This window comes from Scyliorhinus canicula, chromosome 8, assembly GCF_902713615.1.
Source record: "Scyliorhinus canicula chromosome 8, sScyCan1.1, whole genome shotgun sequence".
In the NCBI taxonomy this organism is placed as follows: domain Eukaryota; kingdom Metazoa; phylum Chordata; class Chondrichthyes; order Carcharhiniformes; family Scyliorhinidae; genus Scyliorhinus; species Scyliorhinus canicula.
In genome coordinates, this window is record NC_052153.1 from 188096663 (window position 1) to 188114582 (window position 17920).

The 17920-nt window shown below is 49.5% G+C and overlaps 1 protein-coding gene across 1 annotated transcript in view; it reads right to left on the reverse strand.

The window, feature by feature from the left end:
• Positions 1–9502: 9502 nt before the first annotated feature.
• The window catches only part of LOC119969941 (G protein-coupled receptor kinase 6-like), a 158939-nt gene continuing 150521 nt past the window's right edge, over positions 9503–17920 (reverse strand). The window contains exons 14-15 of the mRNA XM_038803909.1: positions 13682–13813; positions 9503–11401 (exon numbers count right to left, since the gene is read on the reverse strand). Of these exons, the coding sequence (XP_038659837.1) occupies positions 11345–11401; positions 13682–13813 (189 nt within the window). The 3' untranslated portion in view covers positions 9503–11344. The remainder of the gene's footprint in view (positions 11402–13681; positions 13814–17920) is intronic.

A 17920-nucleotide genomic window follows, 5' to 3' on the forward strand; every position in this document is an offset into this window, starting at 1 on the left:
CAGCAGTGGCCCCAAAACAGATCCTTGCGGTACACCACTTGTAACTGAACTCCAGGATGAACATTTGCCATCAACCACCACCCTCTGTCTTCTTTCAGCTAGCCAATTACTGATCCAAACCGCTAAATCACCTTCAATTCCATACTTCCTTATTTTCTGCAATAGCCTACCGTGGGGAACCTTATCAAACGCCTTACTGAAATCCATATACACCACATCAACAGCTTTACCCTGATCCACCTGTTTGGTCACCTTCTCAAAAAACTCAATAAGGTTTGTGAGACATGACCTACCCTTCACAAAACCGTGTTGAGTATCGCTAATCAACTTGTTCTTTTCAAGATGATTATAAACCCTATCTCTTATAACCTTTTCCAACATTTTACCCACAACCGAAGTAAGGCTCACAGGTCTATAATTACCAGGGTTGTCTCTACTCCCCTTCTTGAACAAGGGGACAACATTTGCTATCCTCCAGTCTTCCGGCACTATTCCTGTCGACAAAGACGACATAAAGATCAAGGACAAAGGCTCTGCAATCTCCTCCCTGGCTTCCCAGAGAATCCTAGGATAAATCCCATCTGGCCCAGGGGACTTATCTATTTTGACATTTTCTAAAATTGCTAACACCTCCTCCTTTTGAACCTCAATTCCATCTAGCCTGGTCGACTGAACCTGAGTGTTCTCCTCGACAACATTGTCTTTCTCCAGTGTAAACACTGACGAAAAATATCCATTTAATGCTTCCCCTATCTCCTCTGATTCCACACACAACTTTCCACTACTATCCTTGATTGGCCCTAATCTTACTCGAGTCATTCTTTTGTTCCTGATATACCTATAGAAAGCCTTAGGGTTTTCCTTGATCCTATCCGCCAACGACTTTTCGTGTCCTCTCCTCGCTCTTCTTAACTCTCCCTTTAGGTCCTTCCTGGCTAACTTGTAACTCTCAAGTGCCCTAACTGAGCCTTCATGTCTCATCCTAACATAAGCCTTCTTCTTCCTCTTGACAAGTGCTTCAACTTCCTTAGTAAACCACGGCTCCCTTGCTCGACAACTTCCTCCCTGCCTGACAGGTACATACTTATCAAGGACACGCAGTAGCTGTTCCTTGAAAAAGCTCCACATTTCGATTGTACCCATCCCCTGCAGTTTCCTTCCCCATCCTATACCTCCTAAATCTTGCCGAATAGCATCATAATTGCCTTTCCCCCAGCTATAATTCTTGCCTTGCGGTATATACCTATCCCTGCCCATTGCTAAAGTAAACATAACCGAGTTGTGATCACTATCACCAAAGTGCTCACCTACATCTAAATCTAACACCTGGCCGGGTTCATTACCCAGTACCAAATCCAATGTGGCCTCGCCCCTTGTTGGCCTGTCTACATACTGTGTCAGAAAACCTTCCTGCACACACTGCACAAAAACTGACCCATCTATAGTACTCGAACTATAGTATTTCCAGTCAATATTTGGAAAGTTAAAGTCCCCCATAACAACTACCCTGTTACTCTCGCTCCTGTCAAGAATCATCTTTCCAATCCTTTCCTCTACATCTCTGGGACTATTCGGAGGTCTATAGACAACTCCCAACAGGGTGACCTCTCCTCTACTGTTCCTAACCTCGGCCCATACTGCCTCAGTAGACGAGTCCTCAAGCGTCCTTTCTACCGCCGTAATACTTTCCTTGATTAACAATGCCACACCCCCCCCTCTTTTACCATCTTCTCTGTTCTTACAGAAACATCTAAATCCTGGAACCTGCAACAACCATTCCTGTCCCTGCTCTACCCATGTCTCCGAAATCGCCACAACATCGAGATCCCAGGTACCAACCCATGCTGCAAGCTCACCCACCTTATTCCGGATGCTCCTGGCGTTGAAGTAGACACACTTCAAACCAGCGTCCTGCTTGCCGGTGCCCTCTTTCGAACTTTTAACCCTATCCCTGACCTCACTACTCTCAACATCCTGTACACTGGGACTACAATTTAGGTTCCCATCCCCCTGCTGAATTAGTTTAAACCCCCCCGAAGAGCACTAGCAAATCTCCCCCCCAGGATATTGGTACCCCTCTGGTTCAGGTGAAGACCATCCTGTTTGTAGAGGTCCCACCTACCCCAGAATGAGCCCCAATTATCCAGGAAACCAAAACCCTCCCTCCTGCACCATCCCTGTAGCCACGTGTTCAACTCCTCTCTCTCCTTATTTCTCACTTCGCTAGCACGTGGCACGGGTAACAACCCAGAGATAACAACTCTGTTTGTTCTAGCTCTCAGCTTCCACCCTAGCTCCCTGAATTTCTGTCTCAAATCCCCATCTCTCTTCCTACCTATGTCGTTGGTACCTATGTGGACCACGACTTGGGGCTGCTCCCCCTCCCCCTTAAGGATCCCAAAAACACGATCAGAGACATCACGAACCCTGGCACCTGGGAGGCAACACACCAACCGTGAGTCTCTTTCGTTCCCACAGAACCTCCTGTCTGTTCCTCTAACTATGGAGTCCCCAATGACAAGTGCTCTGTTCCTCTTCTCCCTTCCCTTCTGAGCAACAGGGACAGACTCTGTGCCAGAGACCTGCGCCCTATTGCTTACCCCTGGTAAGTCGTCCCCCGCAACAGTATCCAAAACGGTATACTTGTTATAGAGGGGAACGACCACAGGGGATCCCTGCACTGCCTGCCGGTTCCCTCTCCCTCCCCTGACGGTAACGCATCTACTTTCTTCTTTTACCTGAGGTGTGACTACCTCCCTATATCTCCTCTCAATAACCTCCTCCGCCTCCCGAATGATCCGAAGTTCATCCAGCTCCAGCTCCAGGTCCCTAATGCGGCTCTCGAGGAGCTGGAGTTGGGTGCACTTCCCGCAGATGTAGTCAGAAGGGACACTAGAGGTGACCCTTTCCTCCCACATTCTGCAGGAGGAACATTCAACTGCCCTAGCCTCCATTCCCACTGAACTAACTTCCCAACTACTGAAAAATAAAAAAAATAAAAAACTTGTTAGTTTAGCAATCCAATGGACAGAGCTTTTTTTTTTGGTTAGAGGAGGAGGATGGGTGGGAGACACTACGTAAGTAGTGTTTCGGGTAAAGCTGTCACTCGAGAACAGCCCCTTCACAAACCACCTTCAACTTACGCTGACCACACTGCACGTATGCAAATCTCCCCGGAACAGCCAATCAGAAGCTCTGCTCTGCTGCCCTCTGCTGGATGCTCACCTTCCGTCGAACTCCTCGGGTCACTGATGCAGGTGCACCTTCAACTTACGCTGACCGCACTGCACGTATGCAAATCTCCCCGGAACAGCCAATCAGAAGCTCTGCTCTGCTGCCCTCTGCTGGATGCTCACCTTCCGTCGAACTCCTCGGGTCACTGATGCAGGTGCACCTTCAACTTACGCTGACCGCACTGCACGTATGCAAATCTCCCCGGAACAGCCAATCAGAAGCTCTGCTCTGCTGCCCTCTGCTGGATGCTCACCTTCCGTCGAACTCCTCGGGTCACTGATGCAGGTGCACCTTCAACTTACGCTGACCGCACTGCACGTATGCAAATCTCCCCGGAACAGCCAATCAGAAGCTCTGCTCTGCTGCCCTCTGCTGGATGCTCACCTTCCGTCGAACTCCTCGGGTCACTGATGCAGGTGCACCTTCAACTTACGCTGACCGCACTGCACGTATGCAAATCTCCCCGGAACAGCCAATCAGAAGCTCTGCTCTGCTGCCCTCTGCTGGATGCTCACCTTCCGTCGAACTCCTCGGGTCACTGATGCAGGTGCACCTTCAACTTACGCTGACCGCACTGCACGTATGCAAATCTCCCCGGAACAGCCAATCAGAAGCTCTGCTCTGCTGCCCTCTGCTGGATGCTCACCTTCCGTCGAACTCCTCGGGTCACTGATGCAGGTGCACCTTCAACTTACGCTGACCGCACTGCACGTATGCAAATCTCCCCGGAACAGCCAATCAGAAGCTCTGCTCTGCTGCCCTCTGCTGGATGCTCACCTTCCGTCGAACTCCTCGGGTCACTGATGCAGGTGCACCTTCAACTTACGCTGACCGCACTGCACGTATGCAAATCTCCCCGGAACAGCCAATCAGAAGCTCTGCTCTGCTGCCCTCTGCTGGATGCTCACCTTCCGTCGAACTCCTCGGGTCACTGATGCAGGTGCACCTTCAACTTACGCTGACCGCACTGCACGTATGCAAATCTCCCCGGAACAGCCAATCAGAAGCTCTGCTCTGCTGCCCTCTGCTGGATGCTCACCTTCCGTCGAACTCCTCGGGTCACTGATGCAGGTGCACCTTCAACTTACGCTGACCGCACTGCACGTATGCAAATCTCCCCGGAACAGCCAATCAGAAGCTCTGCTCTGCTGCCCTCTGCTGGATGCTCACCTTCCGTCGAACTCCTCGGGTCACTGATGCAGGTGCACCTTCAACTTACGCTGACCGCACTGCACGTATGCAAATCTCCCCGGAACAGCCAATCAGAAGCTCTGCTCTGCTGCCCTCTGCTGGATGCTCACCTTCCGTCGAACTCCTCGGGTCACTGATGCAGGTGCACCTTCAACTTACGCTGACCGCACTGCACGTATGCAAATCTCCCCGGAACAGCCAATCAGAAGCTCTGCTCTGCTGCCCTCTGCTGGATGCTCACCTTCCGTCGAACTCCTCGGGTCACTGATGCAGGTGCACCTTCAACTTACGCTGACCGCACTGCACGTATGCAAATCTCCCCGGAACAGCCAATCAGAAGCTCTGCTCTGCTGCCCTCTGCTGGATGCTCACCTTCCGTCGAACTCCTCGGGTCACTGATGCAGGTGCACCTTCAACTTACGCTGACCGCACTGCACGTATGCAAATCTCCCCGGAACAGCCAATCAGAAGCTCTGCTCTGCTGCCCTCTGCTGGATGCTCACCTTCCGTCGAACTCCTCGGGTCACTGATGCAGGTGCACCTTCAACTTACGCTGACCGCACTGCACGTATGCAAATCTCCCCGGAACAGCCAATCAGAAGCTCTGCTCTGCTGCCCTCTGCTGGATGCTCACCTTCCGTCGAACTCCTCGGGTCACTGATGCAGGTGCACCTTCAACTTACGCTGACCGCACTGCACGTATGCAAATCTCCCCGGAACAGCCAATCAGAAGCTCTGCTCTGCTGCCCTCTGCTGGATATCCCTATCCACCCTGTCCATACCTCTCAGAATTTTATAGACCTCAATCAGGTCCCCCCTCAACCTCCGTCTTTCCAACAAAAACAATCCTAATCTACTCAACCTTTCTTCATAGCTAGCACCCTCCATACCAGGCAACTCCCTGGTGAACCTCCTCTGCACCCTCTCTAAAGCATCCACATCCTTCTGGTAATGTGGCGACCAGAACTGCACGCAGTATTCCAAATGTGGCCTAACCAAAGTCCGATACAACTGTAACATGACCTGCCGACTCTTGTACTCAATACCCCGTCCGATGAAGGCAAGCATGCTGTATGCCTTCTCGACCACTCTATCGACCTGCGTTGCCACATTACGGGTACAATAGACCTGAACTCCCAGATCTCTCTGTACATCAATTTTCCCCAGGACTCTTGAATTAGATCTTCCAAAATGCATCACCTCGCATTTGCCTGGATTGATCTCCATCTGCCATTTCTCTGCCCAACTCTCCAATCTATCTATATTTTGCTGTATTCTCTGACAGTCCTCCTCGCTATCTGCAACTCCACCAATCTTAGTATCATTAATGATATATTAATGATTTAGATAAGGGAACAAAATGTCATGGACCAGATTCTCCGATTCTGAGGCTGTGCAGAGGATCTGTGGCATTTTACGTGGAAAAACCCGGCTGCGCCCCCTCGCCGATGCTGTGAATGGAGGGAGTAGCAGCTGCGCCACGTAAAACCCCGGTCCATATCTTGCCCCATATCTCCAAATTTGCAGATGACAGCAAGTTGGGTGGGAGGGTGTAGCCAGCGAAGTTGGCCACTTCCCGACCCAAAATGGCGATTTACAAAGCACGCAGGGAAAATTGGACACTTTTAAGAAAGACAAGCAGGTTGCAGAATCTTCCTGTGTATTCTGCTTGCAAAGAAAGCAGACAGCACCGAAACCAGCAGTTTGCATATTGATGAAGCGATCCCCGGGAACAATGGATACAACGATTAGCTACATTTGGGACATTCTATAGCAGGTCAGACTTCCCGGCGCCAACGGGAGTCTGAAACAAAGGAGACAAACAAGCCAGGAAGAACCGCCCCTCGATCGAGAGACAGCCTCAGTATTGGGGGGGATTCATACCAATCGACTGGTATGAGATCCAATCGATTGACAGTAAGCTCGGGATCCACCCAAAAGGGCACGAAGCCAGTGGGACCTATAAAAGACAGGTCCCAAGTGCAGTTTGCTCTCTTAGCCGGCCCCCTCAGCATAACATCTCAGCAGCTCTCAACGAACTTTTTTTAAAATATAAATTTAGATTACCCAAATATTTTTTCCAATTAAGGGGCAATTTAGCGTGTCCAATCCACCTACTCTGCACATTTTTGGGTTGTGGGGGCGAAACCCACGCAGACACGGGGAGAATGTGCAAACTCCACACGGACAGTGATTCAGAGCCGGGATCGAACCTGGGACCTCAGCGCCGTGAGGCGGTTGTGCTAACCACTAGGCCACCGTGCTGCCCCCTCTCGACGAACTTGACCGTAAGGAGGAGAGTCCCGGCCAATTGCTGCACCACCAAGTGTCATACAATGCACGCTACGAGATAGACACTCCTGACCCCTTAGTCCATACCAGCTGGAAGCCTGCAGATCCAGTACAGAGCAAGAGGCCACTGTTCCCTGATCCGGCAGGTTCCCTTATCCAGTTAAGTATTGGCCAATTAGTGGTAGGAATAGTTTAGTCTTAGTATTAAATGCATGAGTAAGAAATAACTGTGTATTAATAAGCGTGTCTTGTTTTTAACCTTGCTAATTGGTGTATTGAGTCATTGATCTGAACCTGAACCTCGTGGCGGTATCATAAAGATACCTGGCGACTCTAGAGCTAAGGAATAAAACAGAGCCAATTGAGTGTAAAGCACACTCACCAGAACGAGCAACAAGGGTGAGCTGTGAGGAGGATGCAGAGATCCTCCAGTGTGATTTATGACAAGTTGAGTGAGTGGGCAAATGAATGGCAGATGCAGTATAATTTGGATAAATGAGAGGTTATCCTCTTCGGTAGCAAAAGCGAGAAGACAGACTATTATCCAAATGGCCATAAATTAGGAGAGGGGAAAGTGCAATGAGACCTGGGTGGCCTCATACACCAGTCACTGAAGGTAAGCGTGCAGGTACAGCGGGCGGTAAAGAAGGCAAATGGTATGTTGATTTTCATTGCGAGAGGATTCGAGTACAGGAGCAGGGATGTCTTGTCTTGGCGCCGTGAGGCAGCAGGGCTAACCCACTGCGCCACCGTGCTGCCCTCCATTCCTGCTCCTAGTTCTTTTGTTCCAGAAGAGGTTCCCCCTAATTCACCATTGGATTTATTAGTTTTTACGACCCCCCCCCCCCCAGTTCTCAATTCTCCAGAAATGGAAATATGGGGCGGAATTCTCCGACCCCCCCCGCCGGGTGGGACAATCGCCGGGGGTCGGCATGAATCCCGCCCCCGCCGTCCTCCAAATTCTCCCGCCCCATCCCCCCCCCCCCCCCCCCCCCCAAAATTACCCCGGCATGAGTCGCGCCACCTGCCTCGGTGAATGGTGGGGACTGGCGCGACTCAATGGGCCCCGGGGCTCCACGAATTCTCAGGCTCGCGATGGGCCGAAACCCCGCCCGTTCTTTGCCAGTCCCGCCAGCGTAAATTAGAGCAGGTTCCTTACCGGCGGGACCTGGCGGCGGGGGCGGCCTCTGGGGTTCCTGGGGGATCTGGCCCCAGGAGGTGGCCCGACGGTGGCCTGGCCCGCGATCGGGGTCCACCGACCCGCGGGTGGGCCTGCGCTGTGGGGGCACTCTGATCCTTCTGCACCGGAGGCCGTGGTCCTCCACCATTCCCAGTGGGGAAGTGAACCCTCTGCGCATGCGCAGGGATGACGCCAGCACACGCTGGCGCTCCCGCGCATGCGCCTGCCGGCGGAGGCCGTTCGGCGCCAGTTAACTTGGCGCCAAGCCCCTTTCCCGCCAGGCGGCGGGGCGCAAACCACTCCAGGGCGGGCCTAGCCTCTGAAGGTGCGGAGGATTCCACACCTTTGGGGCAGCCCGATGCCGGAGTGGTTCACGCCACTCCTTCCCGCCGGGACCCCCGCCCCGCCGGGTAGGGGTGAATCCCACCCATGTTCTCTCAGTCTAATCTCTTAATCTCTGGTAGGTCACCCTGTCAACCTTCTCTTTCCTGGTGAAAAGAGCTCTCAACCTGTTCAGCATTTTCTGATAAACACTCTCAGAAGGTGCAACTATTTATTCACAAAATAGAGAAACCACAATGCACCATTGTTAAGTATTCACTGAAAAGGAGGTCACATGGAGACTCGGGTTGGAACCAATGAGAGGCAGATCCGGGGGCCGACATCAGCAAGTAACAGGCTTTTATGGGAACACCATAAAATTTGGAATGAAAAGGATAATGGATTGGATAATGGAGGCAAATCAAATGGGCAGCATGGTAGCACAGTGGTTATCACTGCTGCCTCACAGCGCCAGGGACCGGGGTTCAATTCCCAGCTTGGGTGACTGTGCGGAATCTGCACGCTCTCCCCGTGTCTGAGTGGGTTTCCTCCTGGGTGCTCCGGTATCCTCCCACAGTCCCAAGATGTGTGGGGTAGGTGGGATTGGTCGTGCTAAATTGTCCCTTAGTGTCCAGGGATGTGCAGGTTAGCTTATGGGGTTTGCAGGGTGGGGCGAGTGGGCATGGTGGAGTGGTCATTTGAAGGGTCGAGTGGCCTCCTTCGGCACTGTAGGGATTCGATGGCATGTAGGCAATTCGATGAACGGTTGGGCTGTGCAAGAAAGGATGGGAATGTGAATCAATGATACAGGGATCGGAGCACCTCCTCCACCTGCTGCATTAGAACATAGAACATAGAACATAGAACAGTACAGCACAGAACAGGCCCTTCGGCCCTCAATGTTGTGCCGAGCCATGATCACCCCACTCAAACCCACGTATCCCCCCTATACCCGTAACCCAACAACCCCCCCCCTTAACCTTACTTTTATTAGGACACTACGGGCAATTTAGCATGGCCAATCCACCTAACCCGCACATCTTTGGACAGTGGGAGGAAACCGGAGCACCCGGAGGAAACCCACGCACACAGGGGGAGGACGTGCAGACCCCACACAGACAGTGACCCAGCCGGGAATCGAACCTGGGACCCTGGAGCTGTGAAGCATTTATGCTAACCACCATGCTACCCTGCTGCCCCATGTGTGACTATCTGAGAACGTTGCTGAGCGGGAGGGTGACAGTAAATGAACAAATGCAACTGCACCAACGTCAGACAATGGAACTGTATACAAATGGCAGTATTTATTAATTTAAAACGCTCAAAACAGAATTTAAAAAAAAGAATCCCAGTGATACTAGGCTAGAATTGAAGTTTGCCAGTTCAGGAAGGATATACACGCGGGATTAAAAAATAAACACATGACTTATATTAGCACAAAACTGGTCACCAGAGTTTAATGGAATCAAGCCTGTTCAACATGAGATTCGGATATCTGAGTGGTGCAGAGCTGTCTGATCATCAACAATTCTGCAGGTACAATAACCACATGCTTTTTTGTTTTAAACACATTTGAAAAATCTCTCGAGAACAGGCAACATCTAAAAAATAAAATGGCACTTAGTGCAAGACATTGAAACCACGGAAGTCAATATTACGGAATAAAAAAAAAAGATCAACTTAAATCTTTTACAGCATCTGGTAAATGAGTCGAAGGTAGAATAAACCAAGAGGGAAAAAACTTTTAAAGTTTGGTACAGGTGAATCCAAATGTCGCCAGAACTTCTGGTTTATAGATAAGATAAATACGGGAATGCATCCACAGATAAATGAGGTTACAAAACTTTCAAACAATTACCGGGGCCACTGTTTCACCTTGGCTGGTTGAGTCAAGTTCCGCTTTGATCAGATGGGATTCCGGGGATTTTTTTTTTTTTTTTAAATCGGCATTCGAGAGGGCAGCACGGTGGCACAGTGGGGTTAGCCCTGCAGCCTCACGGCACCCAGGTTCGATCCCGGCTCTGGGTCACTGACGTGCTTAGTTTGCACATTCTCCCCGTGTTTGCGTGGGTTTCGCCCCCACAACCCAAAGATGTGGAGGGTAGGTGGATTAAACACACTAAATTGCCCCTTAATTGGAAAAAAATGAATTGGGTACTCTAAATTTATCTTTTTTAAATTGGCATTCGAGGAGGAAGCCACATTGTGTGACTCGGCCCCGTTTACAGAACGAAGCGCAAGTAAATAATGGCGCCCTGCCTAATTTAAATTTAATTTTTAAAAATAGGACAGGATTTTCAGCGGCCTGTCAGCTGACGGGGCGGAATCACATTCTAATCGGTTTGGAATGAAGAGACATCAAGTGCATCTGTTTCTTATTTGAGGGTTAATTCTGTCCTGTTCTCCCTGAAGAGTGTAAATCAGTGACCTCAGTTAAGATCTGTTGTAATGATGAAACGTTAGGCCTATGAACACAGCAACAAGGATTCAATTCCAACAGAACCAAGGCAAAGTAACTGAAAACTTAGAAAATTCACACAATTTGCATTGAGGCAGACTTTACCTGGACCACTAAGTGATATTCCAGGCCACGCCTATATATATATATATATATATATATTTATATATACATATATACATAAACACACATATACATTTAAACGCACACACATGCATACACATACATACTCTGTGGTATACTCATTAGCAAGCACTTAGACAGCAAATGCTTGTGTGCATAGGCCCATTCTGTACTGAAATAAAATCCAGCCAAGTTACTCTTGAATTACAATTTGCAAAACCGCACACCACAATTAACATTGCTGTGCTTTATCGATTTTTAAAAAAATAATTAAAAATAAACTTTTAAATAGATAATTCCAAAGTCATTCCTGCTAAAATTAATGTGTGCATTCAAGTGGTACTTAATATATGGCTTCTTGTACAACTTTTAGTGAAAATATACATCTAGGACATAATTCAAGTACAAATGTACAAAATATGTAAACTCATACAGCAGTTTTTTTTTTGTTGCAATATAATACATTTTAATACATGTTCCCAGTTTAACCTGAAATACATCAAGTTTACTTTTCTGATCTTGGTAATGTACGGTAAGCTTGGCAGCTACAGAATCTTTGTCGGGTCGTCTTCGTCATCACTGAAGCTACTTTTGAAACAGACCTAGAACAAGTGGTAAAACAAGAAACAAAACGTGCATATTAGTTCATGAAACTGTGACGTTTTTGTTTCCTTACCTAAGGAAGAATGCAAGTCCATGGAGGAGGTGGTGCAATTTAGGTTCCCTAGATTGATTCCTGGGATGAAGGAGCTTTTTTATTCATTCATTCGTCGGATGTGGGCATCGCTGGCTGGGCCTGCATTTATTGCCCAGCCCCGGCACTTCAGAAGGTATTTAAGGGTTAACCATATTATTGTGGATCTGGAATAACATGCGGGTCAAACCAGGCAAGGAAGGGAGATCTCCTTCACCAAAGGACATTAGTGGACCAGATGGGTTTTTATGACAGTCGACAATGATTTCATGATTATCATTAGGCTTTTAATTCCAGGTGGGATTCGAACCCAGGTTCCCGGAGCATTGTCCTGGGTCTCTGGATTACTGGTCCAGTGACAGTACCACTGCCTTCCCCAGGTGTTCGATGAGAAGAGATTTAGAGTGGGTCTTTTCAAGGCGCAATTCAGGAGTGCGATGGAATATTCCCCACTTGCCTGAATGAGTGCAACTTCAACAACATTCAAGAAGCTCAACACCATCCAGGACAAAGCAGCCCCCTTGATTGCCCCCCTTCCACAAACATTCAAACCCTGCACTACCAAAGCACAGTAGGAACACACCAAGGCTCCCTTAGACAACACCTCCCAAACCCACAACCATCTAGAAGGACAAGGGCAGCAGATACCTGAGAACACCACCACTTGGGAGTTCCACTACTAGTCATTCACTGTCCTGATTTGGCAATATATCGTCATTCCTTCACTGTTGCTGGGTCAAAGTCATGGATCTCCCTCCCTTACAGCACTGTGGGTGTACCTACACCACATGGACTGCAGCGGTTCAAGAAGGCAGCTCACCGCCACCTTCTCAAGAGCAATTCGGGATGGGCAACAAACGCTGGCCCAGCCAGCGAAGCCCACATCCCGTGAAAATGAATAAAAAGAAAAATGGTAATTCTTGTGAGATTAGACAAGTTTGGTCACCGGCCAAGGTTTCCTGGTTAAATTGACTACAGTGCTGTGCTAATTTCATTTGCATCTGAGTGTTCCAAAGGACTTGAGAGCTAATGACGTACTTTTGAGGTGGAGCAACCTGCCGTATTGTATGATACAAGGCAGAATATTTCTGCATAGCAAGATTCCACAAAATTAGATAATGACCAGATACTTTGCTTCCGTGATGTTGTTTTGAGGGATCAATATTGGCCCGGAAACCAGGAAGAATCTCTCTGCTCTCCCCTTGAAATAGCGGCCATGGAAATGTTCATGCAGCATTCGAGGGGCAAATAGCACTTCAGTTCTATAGCCCGTCTGAGAGGCTGTAGAGCCTCTAACCACATGGCACTATGTCACATGGGCTGAACAGCTTACATTTTGTGTCCAATGCTCCAGAGTCAGGCTTGGACATTACCTCAGGTGCTTTACCAGATGAAATATGTTGCTTATCCACTTAAACTGATATTAGGGCAGTTTGGTCCAAGAGTTTTAAGCGAGGCCTGGATAGAGTGGACGTGGAGAGGATGTTTCCACTTGTAGGAAAGACTAGAACCAGAGGACACCATCTCAGACTAAAGGGGCGATCCTTTAAAACAGAGATGAGGAGGAATTTCTTCAGCCAGAGGGTGGTGAATCTGTGGAACTCTTTGCCGCAGTAGGCTGTGGAGGCCAAACCACTGATTGTCTTTAAGACAGAGATAGATAGGTTCTTGATTAATAAGGGGATCAGGGGTTATGGGGAGCAGAAAATATCAGCGATGATTGAATGGCGGAGCAGACACGATGGGCCGAATGGCCTAATTCTGCCCCTTTCACAGTAATTTCATTGAAGCCTACATGTGACAATAAACGATTATTATTATTATGTCTTATGGACTTAAAGGAGAGAAAGGGGAGGTCAGGGAGGAGATTCCAGAGCTCAGGGCCTTGGAAGCTAAAGACACGGTCACCAATGGTCCAATGATTAAAATCAGGAATGCCAAGAGTCTAAAACTGGATATCCCGGAGGGTGGCAGTCACATCTGGCGGCAGCAAAGGCATGGACGGACTCATTCTCTGACTCCGAGCAAGAGTGCGACATACGGAGTTTCTCAAGCGCACAGAAAACATGGCCCACTTAATATGATTGAAGTGCTGCTTTGCAATTGACTTCTACAACGTTGACAGATGGTTAGAGCCATTTCCCCAATATGGGAGGAGACGTCTATTACGCCATTAAAAGTGGCTTACCTCACGTCTGCAAAGCCTGTACAAAAGGCCCCGTTTCGGAGGTGGGTTAGGCTTGTTGCTGTCCAGATCTGGTGATAAGGCCCCATCAATCCCGTAGGTATTTACCTCTTTAAAGCACTCTGTGTCGATCATCTGCAGCACAATTAAAAAAAATCTAATTTACGGAAAATAATAAGATGGCAATTTCTTTCGGTATTCGTTCTCAGGATTTGTATGGGTCGCTGGCAGGTCAGCATTTATTACGCAACCGTTGTTGCCCTGAGGTGGTGGTGGGACTTCTCCCACTGGGACGGCTGAGCGACTTTGCTTGGCTACTTTTGGAGGGTAGTTAAGAGCTTTTGGAATGGGTTTAGAGTTACAGAAAGACCCCGCCTTCTCAACCTTGACCCTCGCCTGAGGTGTGGTGACCCTCAGGTTAAACCACCACCAGTCAGCTCTCTCTCTCTCTCTCTGCAAGGGGAGAGCAGCCTGTGGTCCTCTGGGACTGTAGCGACACTTACATTTAGAGTCACATAGAGGCCAGAGGGACCAAGAACATTTCCTTCCCCAAAGGACTTCGGTGAAACCGGTATAAAAAACAGAAAGTGCTGGAAAAACTCAGCAATTCTGGCAGCATTGATGGAGTGAGGAACAAGATTACCATTTCGAGTCCAATACGACTCTTCTTTGGAATGGAAGTGAACCAAATGAGGTTGTCTTTTTTTTTTAAAATAAGAGGAAGACTTGAATTTATACAGCGCTCGACATCGCCACCAGACATCTCAAAGTGTTGTGAAGCCAATGAAGCACTTTCTGAAGGGCAGTCATTGCTGTAGGAAATCCAGCAGCTAATTTGAGCTCAAGGTGATAATGAGCAGGTCATCTGTCTTTTTTTTTGCGTGATGCCCATAAGAGGGATAAAGATCGGTCAGCTCAACAGGGGGCGGGGGGTGGGGTTCACCTTCGCGAACTGGTGCCATGGGATCTTCTCCATCCACCTGAGCAGGCACCTTGGTTTGACGTCTCAGCTGAAAGATTGCACCTCTGACGATGCAGCACTGCATCAAGCGCTGCACTGGAGTGTTGGCCTTTACGTCTGGGCTCAAGCCCTGGAGTGGGCCTCGAACCCAGGACCTTGCGATTCAGAAGCGAGCGTGCTGCCAACTGAGCTACGAGTGACACAAGTTAAATTTCGTGATGATCTACGGTAGCACAGTTGCTTCACAGCACCAGGGTCCCAGGTTCGGTCCCTGGGTCACCTTCTGTGCGGAGTCTGCACGTTCTCCCTGTGGCTGCGAGGGTTTCCTCCGGGTGCTGAGTTTTCACCCACAAGTCGCGAAAGATGTGCTGTTAGGTGAATTGGACATTCTGAATTCTCCCTCAGTGTACCCGAACAGGCGCCAGGAATGTGGCGACTAGGGGCTTTTCACAGTAACTTCATTGCAGTGTTAACGTGAGCCTACTTGTGACAATAAAGATGATCAACTACTTCATGGGCATTTTTGTGGGTATTAGCACTTCTTTAAAAAAAAACTTAATACAAATTCTCGGTTTGAATTTGCTTTATCTCAATACATCTCGATTACTTTTTTTTTCTTTTTTTTGTTAAAATTTTAAGAGTTCCCAATTAATTTTTTCCAATTAAGGGGCAATTTAGCGTGGTCAATCCACCTAGCCTGCACATCTTTAGGTTGTGGGGGCAAAAACCACGCAAACACGGGGAGAATGTGCAAACTCTACACGGACAGTTACGCAGGGCCGGGATTGAACCCGGACCTCGGCGCCTAGAGGCAGAAGGGCTAACCCACTGCGCCACCGTGCTGCCTTACGTCTTGATTACTGACGCAGTAATTCTGACGTCATAGAATTATAGAATTTACAGTGCAGAAGGAGGCCATTCAGCCCATTGAGTCTGCACCATCTCTTGGAAAGAGCACCTTACTTAAGCCCACGCCTCTTCCCTATCTCAGTAACCCCAGCTAACTTTTTTGGACACGGAGGGCAATTTAAAATGGTCAATCCACCTAACCTGTGCATCTTTGGACTGTGGGAGGAAACCCACACAGACACGGGGAGAACGTGCAGACTCCGCACAGACAGTGACCCAAGCCGGGAATCGAACGTGGGACCCTGGAACTGTGAAACAACTGTGCGCTGGAAAAACTCAGCAATTCTGGCAAAACATTATTTTATTTATTCATGGGATGTGAGCTGGAGATCACATTACAAGAAGAGGCCTTTCAACCCATAGTGTGTCAGTTCCATAAAAGAGCTACATAATTAGTCCCACTTCCCTACTCTTTCCCTATATCTCTGCATTTTTTTTCCTTTGAGTATTTCTCCCATTCCCTTTTGAAAGTTCTGATTGAATCCGCTTCCACTCTCTTTTCGAGCAGTGAATCTTTGGTCCAGGTCACAACAACCCTTCGGTTGCATCAAAGAATTTCTCCTCATCTCATCCCTGCCAATCCCTTTAAATCATGCCCTCTGAAGCTGGTGGAGCAGATGGAGGAGGAGTTTAGGAGGTGGGATGTGTTGCCACTTTCCCTAGCGGGCAGGGTCCAGTCGGTCAAAATGACGGTGCTCCCGAGGTTTCTGTTCCTCTTCCAGTGTTTACCTATCATGGTTCCGAAGGCTTTTTTCATGAGGGTCAGTAGGAGTATTACGGGGTTTGTGTGGGCGCAGAAGACCCAGAGGGTGAGGAGGGTATTCCTGGAGCGGGGTAGGGAAGTGGGGGGGTTTGGCGCTGCCCAACCTGTGTGGGTACTACTGGGCTGCGAACGTGGCCATGATACGTAGGTGGGTGATGGAGGGGGCGGCATGGAAGAGGATGGCGTCCTGTGTGGGCACGAGCCTAGAGGCACTGTTTCCGCTCCCCCCAGCAAGATATTCTACGAGCCCGGTGGTGGTGGCCTACCCTCAAAATCTGGGGGCAGTGGAGGCGGCATGGGGGGGGGGGGGGGGGGAGGCTTCAGTTTGGTCCCCGATACGGGGGAACCACCGGTTTGTACCAGGGAGGATGGACGGAGGGTTTTTGAGCTGGGACAGGGCAGGTATCAGGCGGATGGGGGACCTCTTCCTCGATGGGAAGTTTGCGACCTTAGAGGAGTTGGAGGGGAGGTGGGGTCTCCCCCCAGGAAATACCTTCAGGTATATGCAGATCAGGGCGTTTGTTAGGCGGCAGGTGCCGGAGTTTCCACTGTTGCCGCCAAGGGGGGTTCAGGACAGGGTGCTCTCGGGGATGTGGGTTGCCGAGGGGAGGATCTCGGCAATCTACCAAGTGATGCAGGAGGGGGAGGAGGTCTCAGTGGAAGAGCTGAAAGAGAAGTGGGAGGAGGAGCTGGGAGAGGAGATCGATGAGGGGACGTAGGCGGATGCTTTGGGGAGGGTGAATTCCTCCTCCTCTTGCGCGAGACTTAGTTTAATCCAACTAAAGCTGCATAGAGCGCATATGACTGGGACAAGGCTGAGCCGGTTCTTTGGGGGAGAGGGCAGGTGTGGGAGGTGTTCGGGGAGCCCAGCGAATCACACCCACATGTTTTGGGCATGTCCTGCATTGGAGGGGGGTTGCTGGGACTTTGTCAAGGGTGGTTGGCTCCAGGGTGGAGCCGGGCTGGGGGCTCACAATTTTCGGGGTAGCATCGGAGCCGGGAGTGCAGGAGGCGAAAGAGGCCGGTATTCTGGCCTTTGCGTCCCTGGTAGCCCGGCGCAGGATTCTTTTACAGTGGAGGGACGCAAAGCCCCAAGCGCGGAATCCTGGATCAACAACGTGGCTGGGTTCATCAAACTGGAGAGGGTCAAGTTTGCCCTAAGGGGGTCGGTGCAAAGGTTCTTCCTGCGGTGGCAGCCGTTTCTAGACTTCCTGGCGGAGCATTAGAGGGTGGTCAACTTCAGCAGCAACCCGGGGGGCGGGGGGGAATGGGTGGAGGTGTTACCTGTTTGTTATGGGAGATGGGGGTTTGGTTCAATGGCTTCATGTTTGTTTTTAATGTTAATTTATTGCTCTTGTATTTTGGGGGGGGGGGGGGGGGGGTACTGTTTTTCTCTTGTTTGGTTGGTTAAAATTTGTTGAAAATTTGAATAAAAATTATTTTTTTTTAAAAAATTTGTGCCCTCTGGTTACCAACCCTATTTCCTCAATCAGTACCCGTGATACTTTTAATCAGCTCTACTAAATCTTCCCTTAACCTTTAAAGAGACCAGTCCCAGTTTTGCTACTCTCTCCCCATCACTCAACAGCCTCAACCCCGAGACCATTCT